Source organism: Athene cunicularia, assembly GCF_003259725.1.
Source record: "Athene cunicularia isolate RWA chromosome 17 unlocalized genomic scaffold, athCun1 chr17_part1, whole genome shotgun sequence".
Lineage (NCBI taxonomy): Eukaryota > Metazoa > Chordata > Aves > Strigiformes > Strigidae > Athene > Athene cunicularia.
The window spans coordinates 12,271,562-12,285,249 of NW_020799122.1; the positions used below are offsets into that span (position 1 = coordinate 12,271,562).

The 13,688-nt window shown below is 59.2% G+C and overlaps 2 protein-coding genes across 2 annotated transcripts in view; one reads left to right on the forward strand and one right to left on the reverse strand.

The window, feature by feature from the left end:
• Positions 1-143: 143 nt before the first annotated feature.
• TMEM141 (transmembrane protein 141) lies at positions 144-1,255 on the forward strand (the record flags this gene model as incomplete). The annotated part of the gene is made up of 2 exons (XM_026860706.1): positions 144-357; positions 971-1,255. Coding segments are annotated over 2 exons (294 nt in total), but the record flags the coding sequence as incomplete, so codon positions are not given.
• Positions 1,256-2,062: 807 nt separating this feature from the next.
• The window catches only part of ENTPD2 (ectonucleoside triphosphate diphosphohydrolase 2), a 20,928-nt gene continuing 9,302 nt past the window's right edge, over positions 2,063-13,688 (reverse strand). The window contains exons 2-9 of the mRNA XM_026860707.1: positions 7,753-8,009; positions 7,087-7,237; positions 6,293-6,452; positions 5,986-6,213; positions 5,301-5,567; positions 4,996-5,115; positions 4,582-4,716; positions 2,063-3,966 (exon numbers count right to left, since the gene is read on the reverse strand). Coding sequence (XP_026716508.1) covers positions 3,766-3,966; positions 4,582-4,716; positions 4,996-5,115; positions 5,301-5,567; positions 5,986-6,213; positions 6,293-6,452; positions 7,087-7,237; positions 7,753-8,009 — 1,519 coding nt within the window. The 3' untranslated portion in view covers positions 2,063-3,765. The remainder of the gene's footprint in view (positions 3,967-4,581; positions 4,717-4,995; positions 5,116-5,300; positions 5,568-5,985; positions 6,214-6,292; positions 6,453-7,086; positions 7,238-7,752; positions 8,010-13,688) is intronic.

The following is a 13,688-nucleotide window of genomic DNA, read 5'->3' on the forward strand; positions in this document are numbered from 1 at the left end:
GCCCGTGCCCCGGCCCGCCCGCGGGACCCCGCTGGGAGCGGGGCGGCGGTAGGGCCCGGCCGAAGGGCTCTTTGTCCTCTGCGGGCGGGATTTGTTCCCCTGGCTCCTGCCGCACCCCCGGGGGGCTCGGGGATGGCTCGTAGGCAGCGGCAGCAGCTCGTCAGCTGGCGGGTGCTTTTCCCACCTTCGCTGCCAGCGCTTTTGGGAGCATCTTGGTCTCTTCAGCCGCAGGGTCCGTTGCCAGCTATGCAGTAACCAGAACTGAGACACAGAAATGCTCCGACTTTTGGCTTTATCTGGAGACAGGCAAGTCCCCCCAGGAGCTCACCTCGGCTGGTAGCGTGTCTCAGCCCACAGGTACCTTCACATCTCTCCCTGCTGCTTTCCCTGGGCTTGTCACGCCTGGTTCTTCCCTGCTGCAACAGTTTGCTGTTCCTGCCTCGTAATCAAGCTGGTGACTGTGCCATTGCCAAAATCCCCGCGTAAGTGCTACGCTGGCACCCTGCAGCTGAGGGATGGGAGCAGGAGCAGTGCTCGGGCGGCCGGACCATCCCGCTTGGTTTCCTGGCTCCCACGTCTCCCTGTGCTCCAGACCCACCACCTGCACTGCAGATACTGGGCAGGGCTGGCAGCATGGGCTGGGAGTGCTTGCTTCTGCCTGCTGCCCTGCCTGCTTTGTGGATTCACAAGAGCCACTGTGAAGGGCTTGTTTGCTGGAAGAAGAAGAGGGTAGGGGATGGAGGGAGGCAGTAAACCCCTACAAACCTGTTGCTCTGTGTAGTGAGCAGAGCTGGAGTGGGTGGTTCCCATGGCTGCTGGCTACTTTCTCCCACTGGTAGCATAAGCTCCCAAAGCTGGGCCTAACTGAAGAGGCTTTAAATGCTTCGCGAGGGCTCAGTGGTTCTCTGCCCTGCCCCTGGCAAACATGTCAGGATAGTTGGGTCCAGGGAGCTTGTTCCTTCTGTTGCAGAAAATCTTCCCAGCCCAGAGGACAGAGAGAATATGGCATTGCCAGTGAGGAGAAACAAGTATGGGGATGTTGTGGAGTAGCCGGCAGGGCACTGCACCATGCCTGTGACCTGCTTCACCCCTCCCTGCCTGCCCAGCCTGCCTGTGAGACTGGTATGCCCAGGAGCTTGGATGAATCGATCCTGCAGTGCAAGCATGGTGGAGGCGCCATGGAGATTGCTGCCTCCTGGGTGGCCTCTGAACATTGCACATGGGAGGGTACAATAAAAGTCTGTAGCTGAAAGCACTCAGTGTGGGCAAATTGAAGGCTGGCGGTGGGACAGGAAGAGCTGGGGTGCAGGTGGTAAATGTCACCCTGAAGCAACCTCTGCAGTAAATGTTGGAGCAGAGCGCTCTGTTTCTTCTGAGGGCATGCATTGGCAATCCAACAGCACAGTGCTGTGAAATCACTGCAGGCAGGGATGGGCCTGGGCTAAGCTGTAAGAGGGCAGAGCTGCTGCTGCATTTCTTGAGCCCGGCCAGTCACCGTGTCCCTGCTCCCATAGCAGCAAGGATTTTCTTGCCTGCCTGCATGGGGCTGCGCTGAGCCGTTGCAGCTGCATTGCCTTTGGGGGTGTCTTGTTCCCTGCAAGGGGGGTGCACATGTACCCAGAGCCCTGCTGTGCGGTGCCCACCTTGCTCTTGGGACATGTCACCTGGCCAGTCACAGACTCCATTCAGATCTGTAGCCAGCCAGAAAAGGAATGGTGGTGTCATGAATACCATGCACCCAGAGGGGCATGTGGGAAGATTAGGAAGCCTCTTTCACTTCATTCATTCCTTATAGCAAACTCCAAGTCATGACTAGGGCACGCTGGCTGTGCTTGGTGGCTGTCCAGCGCTGATTCAGCTGCAGCTGAGTTTCTTAGAAGGGAAAACCCAGCCTAGATTCTGGAAGCTAACTGGTTTCTTGGAGCAGAGCAGCTTGAGAGACCACAAAGTCTCCTGTTTCAGAGCAGAGACAGTCCCTGAGCCTCACCACAGGAGGGAGTCCCTATGCTGAGGAGACAGGGGGCCCGGGGAGGAGGCAAGGCTTGGGAGCTCAGAACCCTGTGCAGAGAGAATGGGGACCAGGCAGTGGAACAGCTAAAAGCAGAGTGGCTGTGGGGAATGGGCAGGTTAAGCCAAGCGTGGTGTACCGGGAGCTCGGCTGAAGCAGGGGAAGGTGTTGGTCAGTGAGCAAACCCATAGAGCAGAGCTTGTGCCGCCTGCGAGAGCGAGGATGGCACCGAGAAACAGCAGCTGGCTAAAGCTGATCCTCTCCTGGGGGCCCAGAGGAGCACGGCAGGGCCAGAGGCTCTTTCCAGATGGGCTGGAGAATCAGGACGGCCCCATGCAGCTGGAGTGTGCTGTGGGGCCTCTGAGCTGCCAGTGACTGCATGAACAACCCTGCCCTGCCTGGGAACAAGACCCTGGGAGCAGAGGCTCCCAACTTGCTTTCCTTGTGTGGAGGCTGTGGCCGTGAACGCGTGGGATGGGGTCAGCTGGAGCACGGCCTGCTCACACCTTTGGGCTGACGAGCTCTGGTGCTTGTGAGACCTCAGCTTCACCACCATGACTTGTTGAGACTTCCACCTCCAAGTGGGCCTGATCTGCAGTGAGGTTTCAAGCCCATCTTGAGTCTGGGGGGCTTTTCCTGCGTGGCAGAGCTGTGATGGTGACTCAGCACTGGGCGGGCTGCGGGGGATTGAGACCTTCATGCAAGAGCCTGACCTGCAGTTGTGTCCGAGCAGAGCCCCTAAGTGGCTCTACCCCTGCAAGACAACCAGGATGGGCCTGTTGCTGATCAAAAGCCAGAGCCACAAGAGTGGCTACAAAGATTTATTTCTGATTATAAAAAACCCAACCAAACAAACCCAAACCTTCTGTGTGTTTGCACGTCCCTGGTTTTACTCATTTGGAAATGAAGGTTCATCCTCCCAGCTGCCTGACATGGGGTGATACAAGGCTCAAGTCCTAAAGCAGTACAAGGCCCCACTCCTGCAGCAAGCCCATCACCTTTGCACTGCCATGGCTGTGCACCAGGGAGCCACGGGGCCTTTTTGTGCCATTGATGGGGAACAGAGGATGCTCTGGCTGTGGCAAAGGCAAGACTGGCTTAGGAACCACAGGAATGGGGAAGGCACCATGTCTGGTTGATGGAGGGGGACCTGCTGCTCACTGCCCACTTCTGGTTGTTGCTAAGCCTGTGCTGAGGCCAGTAGAAGTCCAGGCCAAGATCTGGCCTTTGGGAAGCTCAGTGGGGTTTGTGTGTTGGCCAGGAAGGCAGCATAGGCTCTAAGTGATGCCCAAAGCTCCCTGGAAAGCAGGGCGGATGCTCCAGGAACAGGCTAGTGAGGTCAGCTATAAGGACTAGCATAATTAATACTCCATGCCCACCCCATTCACATGAAAATAAATCGTGCTCTTGTCTGGACTCGCTCGCCCAGTCTAGCCCAGGTCTGGCAGCAGAAGGGTGTCCCAGGTCTGAACATCCACATCCCAAGCCTGGTCCAGGATCCATCCCTGAGTAGCACTTAGAAACCCTTAAGCTGTTCTCCTGCATGGCCAGTGGTCCTCTTCTGTCCCCCCCTTTCCTGCAGCTTGAAAGCAAGGGGAGGGCAGAATGGGACTGCATTCCTTCTGGGACAGGCAGCATTAGGTATTGGAAGAGGACATCTCTGAGCACTTGCTGCATCCCAAGTGTTCAGGCCATGGAGACTCCAGCGGAAAGGATGGTGCTGGGTCCTGCAGACAAGACACACCATGTCCCTGCCATTAGATTGTGAGTGACTTGCTGCGCCGGAGCAGGCAGATGGCAGTCACCAGAGACGTCAGGGTGGTGACCACAAAGAGCAGGATGAGGATGACCCAGTAGTTGTACAGCATGCTTTTGTGAGATGAGGGCTTCTCCGCTGGGATCATGTTGGTGAGGTTCAGCATGTAGCCCAGGGCCCAGCCGATGGAAGTTTCTCCTGCCTGTGGGAACAGCATGGCATGGTCACCACCGTGGTCAACCCAGCTCCATGGCCATCAAGAGACCTTCCAGGGATCACCTCACTGTCAGCCCAGTGCAGGAGAGGGGTTTGGGGCAGTCCATAACACCCTGAGCCCTTGCTTGCCCATGGGTCCAGCCAGCCCAGGGACAAAGCAGTGACCATCCTGTGCTGAGCTGGGCTCATCCAATGGGAGCAGGATCTCATCCACTCAGGCCATTCCTGATCTTGCTGCCCACCCTGTAACTCGTGTAGGTGAGGAGACTTGGCAAAGGTGGGATCCTGCCCTGAGATAACTTCTCAACAGACTAGAGCAAAGAGTTTTTTGAGGTGGCTGGTGTCTTGAGGGCCAAGGAAGGACCTAGAGGACCTTGAAATTCCTGTCTTCGTGACCACCCTACAGTGAGCTCAGCTCATTTTTTCCCATCTCCCAGAAGATCCACCCAAAAACTGGGAGTCTCATCCTGGCCCTGTTCCCCAAGATCTTCCCTCAGATTGCTTGGCTCTTTTTTGGTATGGGATCATCTCTCCTGCAGGGCTTTTTGGCCTAACTCCAAACAGATGCTGTGGGATGAGTATGTGCTCTGGTGTTACTCACCTTCTTTTGGAAGGCAATGTTGGGGAAGGAATGGTTGTTGAAGTTGTAGCCTTTGGTGGTGAGCAAATAAACAAATATGCTGACAGCGCAGTAATCTGACAGCCTCTTCTCCAGCTTGGGGGCTTTCTGGAGCAGCTGGATGGGATGCATGGAGGGAGAGAGAAAAAGGGTCAAGCCAGCAGGGTCTGGGCTTTGTTTCTGTAGCCTGAAGTTGTGGGTGGTTGCATTTGGCTGGCCAAGGCCCTGCTCATACTTACCTGAGCCTCTCCTGGTCCCATGTAGGAGCCATCACACACCCTCCCCCTACTCCATGGGTGCCAGGACACCCAGCCCCCTCCAAGGGCTGCTCTCAGAGCCCAGGTGATGCCCCACACGAAGCAGCCCTCTCCTCCCCGCGGTGTCTCTGGAGCCCACCTCGCTCCAGCTGGTGGCACAGATGGTCTCAGCAGCATTCTTCAGGTCACTGGGCAAGTGCACGGATCTCCCCATCACTGTCTGGATGAAGTCCACTGTGTAGAAGAAGGCAGAGAAGGCCTGATGGAGGAAAGGAGGCAGCTGTGGGACAGGCTGGGAACAAACCCTCTCACACGAACAGCTGCTCTGACTGGCATGGCGTGCAGACGTGACTGCCCTCGCTTTGCCACCTCATGATGGCGGGGACTGGGGACACCTGCACACCCAGCAGCCAGGCCACCACCCCGCTCCATGCCAGGACTTACAATGAAGTTTCCTGAAACTTCTGGCTGGAAAATGCCATCAAAGGAGCAGCGGGAGAAGGAGCAGGTGGTGAAGTCGAAGAGCTTATTGATGTGCAGAGCGCAGAGGCTCCCGTTCCCGGTGCCAACCACAGTGATGGTGGTGTTGAGGGCAAGGCTTGGCCTCTCCTCCTCTGTGCAGGGGCTGTCATAGACGCTGCTCAGTGACAGGCTCTTGTGGTAGCCCGTGGGCCAGCAGGGATGGGGGACAGTTGCTTGGTAGCTCTCAGCCTGCTGGAGAAGTGATGCACGGGACTCGTGAGCTGTGCTGTGGCCCCGGCTTCCCCAGCGCTGCACAGCAGCCCTGGCATCGCCTGCCTGCCTCCGTTTCCCTGCTGGGGGGATGCAGAGGAGCTTGGGCAGCGGGATGCAGAGCTGGCAGTTGCCACAAGTGTCTCGAGATGACTTGGGACATGTCAGCTCTGGCTGAGGAGTACAACACCTAATGGAGAGGGTGGGAGGAAGTCCTGGGACCACAGGAGAGGGTCGGGAGCAAAACACAAGAGTTGTCAGGGAAAGATGTGCAGCCAGCCCCGTGGGGCAGTCCCAGAGCCAGGGCTGGGGGATAGCCCTGTACAAACACCAGGGTGAGGAGGCACCGTGTGTGGGGTGATGACAGCTGGTGTGCCTGTCAAGCACATGCTAGTACCTGGAGGATCTTCGAGAGCAGCCTCTTGAGGACCTGGTCTCTTCCGTAGCAGAGGAAGCTGTGGGTGTACACTTTGTACACCTGGCCGTACAGCTTCAGCATCACCTCGTTTCTGGGGTCTTCAATGGTGTCCCTGCTTTCAAAGGTGATCTGTGTGGAAGCACCCCCGAAGTCCAGGGCCCCCAGGGTCTTCTTCTGGGGCTGGATCCATTCCCCAAGCCACCCACGCTGAGCAAGGAAGACAAGAAGGGGTGTAAGGATGTGATAAGCTGCAGAACAGCCATCCCTGCTGGGATCCCCTGCCCACCTTGATGAAGTTCTCCAGGAGGTAGTTTGCAGTGACCCAGCCGAAGACCCCTTCTTCTTCCCCCGACAGGATCTTTGCCCCCCGGAAATTGAAGGGGTATGACTTCAGTGTGGCCTCCACGGCACTGAGGACGGCGTCTGAAGCCTGTGGGTTGGCGATGCTGCGGGCCAGGCGAGAGGGCAGAGTGGCAAGGCTGCACCGGGGTGCTGCCAGCAGAGCCCCCCGCCACTTGCAAAGCCCTCAGGGCCCGGCCCCGCCACAACACGTGGGGCTGGACATAGGTGGGTCCTCACCCAGGTACCTGTGGGGATGCCCCCCAAAAAACCCAGCTAATTCCCTTTGTCTCTGCCGGAGAGGGAGGCAGGCAGCAGGGATGAAGGTGAGCTCCCTCCTCCTGAGCCATATCCTTTGGCTGGGTGAGGGGGACACGACTCCATTCTCTGTGTGGTTTCCATGGGGTAATTATTCTCACTGCATCCCATCAGGCTGCCAATGGGTGCAGGGGGACTTTCTTCCTGGTTAGACAAAAAGACTGGGTGGGTTATCCTGATGCTGGACCCATGCCAGCCTCTTTCCACCCAGACATGTGCTGGCTGTGCCCAGCAGAGCATCTCCTGCTCTGAAGGGCAGGACCACCTCTGCAAGGGACATGGGGCCAGGCAGCTGGGAGGGTTAGAAGCTTCACCTGACAAAGGGGCAACACTGCAGCTGTCCTTCACCACCTCCACCCCTGCCATGGCCCCCCCCAGCAGGTTTGAGGCCAGGCAGCTGGCACAGCCAGAGCAAGCACTCACTTGAGCAGGCGCATGCCAGCTGTGGCACCCAGGTAGAGTGGGGTGCCCTCATGCTTCTCCTTGGGCACATCTCTCAGACCCTGATTGAGGCAGTGCACCAGGCTTGTCCCGGCAGCCGGAGGGTTGGAGCTGTAGCTGGAGATGCCGGGACCTGCAGAAAGAAAACAGCATTGCACCCTGTGGGGGGTGGGCAGAAGCTCGGTGGGCAGAAGCTCAGTGGGCAGCTTTGCCCCTCCCAGGCTTTTCAAAAGGCAGGTGCTGCATGTATCTGTGGGTATGGAGCCATCCAGAGTCCAGCCACATCTCCTTGCCCACGCCACATCCCCCACTGGCTGATGGCCTGGGAAAGGTTGCTTAAATGGAGGGTGGAAAACCATCTCTCGCTCCTCACTGGGCTACGCAGGGACCTGAATTGTTTCCTGGCAGTTCAACGCATGCCAAGAAAAGATAAACCACAGGCATGCATGGCTGCAAGCCTTGTGGGGGGAGATGGGCAAGGTTTTGGGAACAGAGCTGGGCCCCTTGTAACACCTCACTGTGCTGGTGAACACACAGAGGCAGCTGGACATTGCAAGGGCATTTGCACCATCATGGTGCCTTGCCCTCAGGGGATGTGACAAATCCTGCCACCAGCCACTGGTCCCCGGGGACTGGGACAGTCCTTACCCTCCACATCACACATGCTGTGCTCGCTGACCACCCCGGTGTCGTTCTCCTTGTCTGCAGGCCACTTGTAGATGAACATGGCTGTATGGGAGGAGCCGGCATCCAGCACAATGCCATACTGCAGGGGGAGGAGGCAGGGGGTCAGGTCCAGAGGCAGGAGACCCCCAGCTGCCCCAGGCCATCGCGAAGGAGGGCACTGGGGGTCAACAACCCGCCGTGGCCAGCCACTCCTGCCCTGGCAGTGCCCTGCCCAGCAGCTTCAAGAGCATTTTCTGGCAGAAGTGGCACCTCCCTGCGCGGGGCCCTGCCCAGGATGCGACTGGTGCTCTCCCCAGCCCGGGAACTGCCCCCCCCCGGGATACCGCCTGGCACAGCACAGGGACTCTGGCTCTTTGGGCATGGGGACCCCCTTGCTTCCTTGAGCACAGACCGGGAGGTTCTTCCCCTGCTGCTTGCTCCCATCTCCCCAGAGCATCCTCCTGGCCAGCAGGCAGCTGTGCTGAGCTGTGCCAGAAGGTCCCTGGGGCCAATGCAGGGGAGAGGGACACCTGGGAGTGGCCCCTCAGGGATGCAGCTCGCCAAAGAAAGGCAGCCAGGCACCTCATCCCTCCTGTCCTTGTATGGCTTGGCCATTCTCCGGCTATAAATAACCCCACTCCCTCCTGCCAAACAAGGTTACCCAGCTCTCAGGGATGGGCCTTCAGCCCTGCCGGGTGGACCCCTCTGCCATTTGCAGGCTCAGGGCTGCCTGCGCTGACCCCCTCCATTCCCCCACTGGAGCCAGGGCTGCTTCGCTGCTGGAGAGGAGGCTGCGAGTCTTGGGAAAACGAGACGGGATCCAGTGCTGTCCCAGCTGAGCACCTCTGCAGTGACACCGCTAAAGGCTTAAATATGGCTTGTGCAAAGGCTCTGTCTGCTACCTGCCCTGCCCAGACCTGGGTGGAGCCCCAGGGCTGGGGCAGCCAGCTCCTCTCCCTCCCCAGCACCCGGGAGCCACCCCAGCCCTGCCTGGTGGGTGCCCTGGTCCCATCCCTGTCCCTGTCCCTGCCAGCAGGCTCCAGCCCAGGTGGCTGCAGGGTTGCATTTGGGCCAGCTCAGGTAGCAGAAATAAAGTATCAGGGCACAGGCAGGGACGCCTGGGTTCCCTGCTTATAGGCAACCCCCATTCCCCCATGGTCCCCCACTAGCAGTTACCCCCTAGGGAACCATTTCCAGAATCCTCCAGCTCCCTTTAACTGTCAGGATCTCATCACATGCCCTGGGACAAAAGCTGAGCCAGAAAAGAATCCGCACCTGTGGCTAGACTGTGGTTTGTGTGCCACGGCACTGGTGTCAGGGAGCAGCTCCCAGATATGCTGAACCCTGCAGAGAGGGGGGAGCAGGACCCGCAGTCTGGGTGCTGGGGTCAGTGCCCCGGGCAGCCTCGGGGAGGCTGAGCTCCCACCTGTGCCCAGTGTGCTGTGGGCCGTGCACCCCCTGGCACTGAGCGTCCCCCCAGTCCTTCCTCACCATAGCACCCTCTGCCTCACCTCCCTGCCCCGGGGCCCCGTGGGCACCCTCTGCACTGCTGGGTGGGCAAACACGTGCCAGGCACAAGCACAAGCACTAAAGGATGCTGAGTCTGCCCCAGTGAAGCTGTCTGTCCCAGGGCATGCCTGCTGGCACATCACCGCTGGCTCCCAGCACCACAGTCCTCTTGGCACATCCTCTTCACTGTCCCAGCCCTTGCAGGTGGGTGCTGGTGTCCCCACGAGGGGTCCCTGGGCAGATCTCCCTGCCTGCCTCTGCCACACGTGTGCCCACACACCCTGCAGCCACCATGCAGATGTCCCTGGTGTCCTTGCAGGGCACCATGTCACCTCCACACCACCCCAGATATCGCCCCAGATGTCACCCAGATATCACCCTAGCATTAGCAGGGTGACAACTCTGTCCCCAAAGGGAAAGCACTGACAGGTCACCCCCAAACCCAAGACTGAGCACAGCTGGGATCCTGGGAGTGGTTCCCAGCCTGGGATGACATGGTGGGGGGCTGCAGCCCGTGGAAGGGGGATGAGGCTGGAGATGGGGATCTCTATGGAGTGCCAGGGCCTAAGAACTGCTGGAGCAGGAGGCAGGAGGATGACCCGCAGCACCAGGGACACCTGGTGCCACACACCAGGAATGGGAACAGCCCAGGAAGAGCAGCACTGGGGATGCCAGATGGACCCTGTGGCAAGAACGGCCACGGCCACACGAGCTTGGACACAGGGTGTGCAGGGCAAGCCCACAAGCCTGTATGGGGGGGGGAACCTGGGTCAAGGGATTCTCTCCTGCCTTTGCCAGGGCTGGCTCAGCTGGGCCTTGCTTCCAGCCCCACGGAGAGCTGGCACGGGGGCTGCACACGTGTGGGGGTTGCAGGTGGGGGGGTGTGCACACATGTAGGTGCACATGTGCATGGATGTGTGCACATGGGTGCGTGTTTGCCTGTGGGTACACACGTTTAGGTAGGTGTGCATGTGTGGGGGTGTGGGCACACTCACACTCACTGGGACAGCCGTGCTGCCTGCTCAGGCCCGGGGAAGGGCAGCACACATGGCTGCAACTGCAGCTCTGCTCCCCACGCGGGGCGGCTGGCAGCGAGGGGCAGCAGCCAGGGGAAGCCCAGTGGGGAGGTGTCGTGTTGGAGGTGACAGTGACATCACCAGGGCAGGTTGCAGAAATGTGGGTGCATCCCAGAACCCATTGCTGCCAGGTGTGGGGCAGCAAAAATGGGCAATGGGCCCAGGACTCATGGGCAAGGGATGGTCCATGGGACCCCCCAGCTGGTGGTGGCCCAGCCCTGGCAGTGGGAGCAGCAGCACTGAGGCCCAGCCAAGGTAACATGCGGCAACATGAAGTGCCACGGCACAGGTGGGAGCTGCCAGCCGCGGGGAGTGCCCGGCGCCCAGCCAGCTGCCGGTGCCATGGCTTGCTCCCTGGCCGCCCCAGCATGAGAGGAGCTGCCATGGCCTCATGCCACCCCCTCTGCCCCGCTCCCTGTCAGGCTGTCCCTGAGGAGGAGACATCCCTGGCAGTGCTGGTGACGATGAGCAGGGAAGCCGCATGCACAAAAGGGCCGAGGCAGACCTGGATGTCCAAGAGGGTCCCCAGGGATGAAGGAGAGGTCCCAGCCTCTCCTCCAGACCTGAGAGCACCCACACGGGAATTGGGGATGGGGGTCACCCACAGTGGGGCTGGGATGGTGCTGGCCCCTGTCCCTGTCCCAGCCCCTATGCTCAGGGTCAGAGCCACTGCATCACCCAGCACAGAGCAAGCTGCCGTGCAGGCATGGAGAAACCCCACTGAAAGCCCAACTTGTTAGTGATTGGCAGCATAAGCAGTGCCCTCGGCTCATGTCCTGTGCCTGCGGGAGCAGGGTGGAAGTGAGGGCTGGAGGGACACAAGGATGCCCTGGCACACTCCCACACTGGCATCTGGCTCCCATCACTGCTCTCATCTGCCCTGGCACACTCGGCTGACAGTGCCCCAGGGCTTGGAGGGGCCTCACACACGTGTTTGTGGCTCTGGCCCCAGCACACAGGACAGTGCCCAACCCCAGCATCTCCCAGTGGCAGAGGGATGAAGGATTTTTCTAACAGTAGGATCCCCTGTATAGACCCTGGTAATGCCACAGGGCTGGGGGACACAGGGGTCCCAGTGTGGGCCCACACCTGGACAGTGTCCCTGTGCCACCTGCAGCCCCGCTGCCTCCTGGGTCACCCACAGGCCCATGGGCTCTGCCCCACCACAGCGTCACTCAGCCCAGCCCGAGCCAGGGCTGCTCAGTCCCAAAGCCGCTGCAGAGGGGATGCAGACAGGGGTGATGTCCCCAAAGGCCATGGGGCAGTGAGGTCACGGGCAGGGCTCAGGGCTCCTGGTGAGTGCATGGCTCTGCCCAGAAATGTCCCACACCCCAAGGGAGGAGGCAGAGGGGGATGCTGAGAACTGCCCAACTCGCTGCAGCTGGCACCCTGTGGCTGTGTCTGGGTTGCCAGTCACCCACCCCACAGGCTCTCGGGGCTGCCCCATAGTGCAGCAGGGGCTCAGCCCTGCCCCACAACATCCCACCTCCCTCGAGGGGCGTGAGACTTGTGGGACTCCCAGGTCTGCAGTGGGTTACGACAAGTTTCCTTCCTGCCATGGGAGCTGCAGTTCCCCTGGGTTGCCTGGCAGGGAAAGAGCCCAGCTGGCTTTGTTAACGGTCAGTAAAGAGATTTGCCAAAAGACGGGAAAAAAAGGGTTGTCACGAGAAGGCAACAGCTCCGAGCCATCAGGCAGCAGTGCCATAAGCCCCATGAGAGGAGAATGCTCACGTGGGAAGGGGAACACCACACTCCCAGGATCAGTCCCTCCAGCAGCAGGATAACTAATCCAGGGTGTTTTTAGGGCTATGTTCCAAGCAAAGGAGCTGAAAGGGAAGACGTGGAGCTATCACTCAGCAACTGCTGCTAACGTGGACTGAGCCAGCAAGGACCACGTCTTGCTCAGGTGGGTGGGAGAATGTGCCCATGGTCCCCCACAGCAGGATCAATCTCCTCTAAATTGTGTTGGCATATTTTGGGCTGAGTCAGACTAAAACAAAGCTTTGCATCCCCAAAACATCCCTGAGCTTTGTGCAAGAGCAAACCCCTTGGCGCCTGCAGGCCCAGGCAGTGCTGGGACACTGGTGGGCAGCGCCTCAGCACACGCAGTGCTGGACCCCGCGAGCACTTGGCACATCCAGGAACAGCACAAAACCCCAGGTCACAGGGCCAGGTGGCACAGCCATGGGTCAGCGGGGCCAGGACCCATGTGGGGGTTTGGGGATGCTCAGCCTCAAATTGAAGTGCTGCCTGCAGACTGGAAGGTGCTACCACCCAGAGAGAGAAAAAGCACAAAACGCCCCCAAATTAAATTAAATTTCTGGGAATACATCTGGCTTAAAACCAAAGCTCCAGATTGAAACCAGGAGGAGAAAGGCTTCCCAGGCTGACCTAAGTGCTGCATGTAGGCCTCTAAGTACTGATCTGTCTAACCCCCCTGTGTCCCAAGAGACAAAATCCATTTTGAAACCAGCTATGGGCACTGCCCAAGATGTGCCAGCACATGGCAATGGGTGGAAAAGAAAGGTGTCACAGGAAGAGTTAATAAATAGCTTGCTGTATTTTAAACCAGCTCATTTTCTCAACCTAATCTTCATTACATCTGACAAACCCGGGGAGAAGACAACACATCTGGCATTCAGGCTGGCTCAGAAAGTTTCCAAGAAAATTGCTTGGGATGAGAAAAAGGGGGTTTTGGATTTTCCAGGACAAGAGCCTGATCCCCACAGGATAGCTTTGTCTGTCATCAGAGAAAATACGCCTTTTTTAAAAACAAAAGACTTGGGCTGCAAAAGAGTCAACTGGGGGACTCAGCCAACAAGATTGTTCCCAAATTGTTTGGGAACTTCTTTCAGCATCTGAATTTACAGTGAAAAAGAAAAAAAAAAAACTCATTTTCACATGGAAGTGCATTTCTGGCCCGGCAGCGCTGTCCCAGGAGATGCAGCTGAAGCTCAGGAACGCCAGGCAATGCTGGGGTGCGCAGGGGTGCCCCAACCCAGAGCTGTGGAGGCAGATGCTGACATGGCTGCTCTGGCCTGGGGGGGGGCCGCATCCCCACACGCCACTGTTATTTTTCAGTGTGTGCAAGAGTCCTCTCTCCGAGCGCAGGGCTGAGGTGCTGGGGATGGGCAGCCGGGGGTCCCCGCAGCCGGGGGTCTCGCTCCTGGCCTGGCGCTGGGGGCAGCCCGGGCAGTGGGGGGAGGCTGCTGCCTGCGACCCCCACCATGCAGCTCGGGCCCCCCCCAGCCCCGGTGGCCTCCCCCGCCTCCGGGGATCCCCTGGATGCCGGAGCCTCTCCCGCATCGCGCATCCCGCAGATCGGGTGCTCCC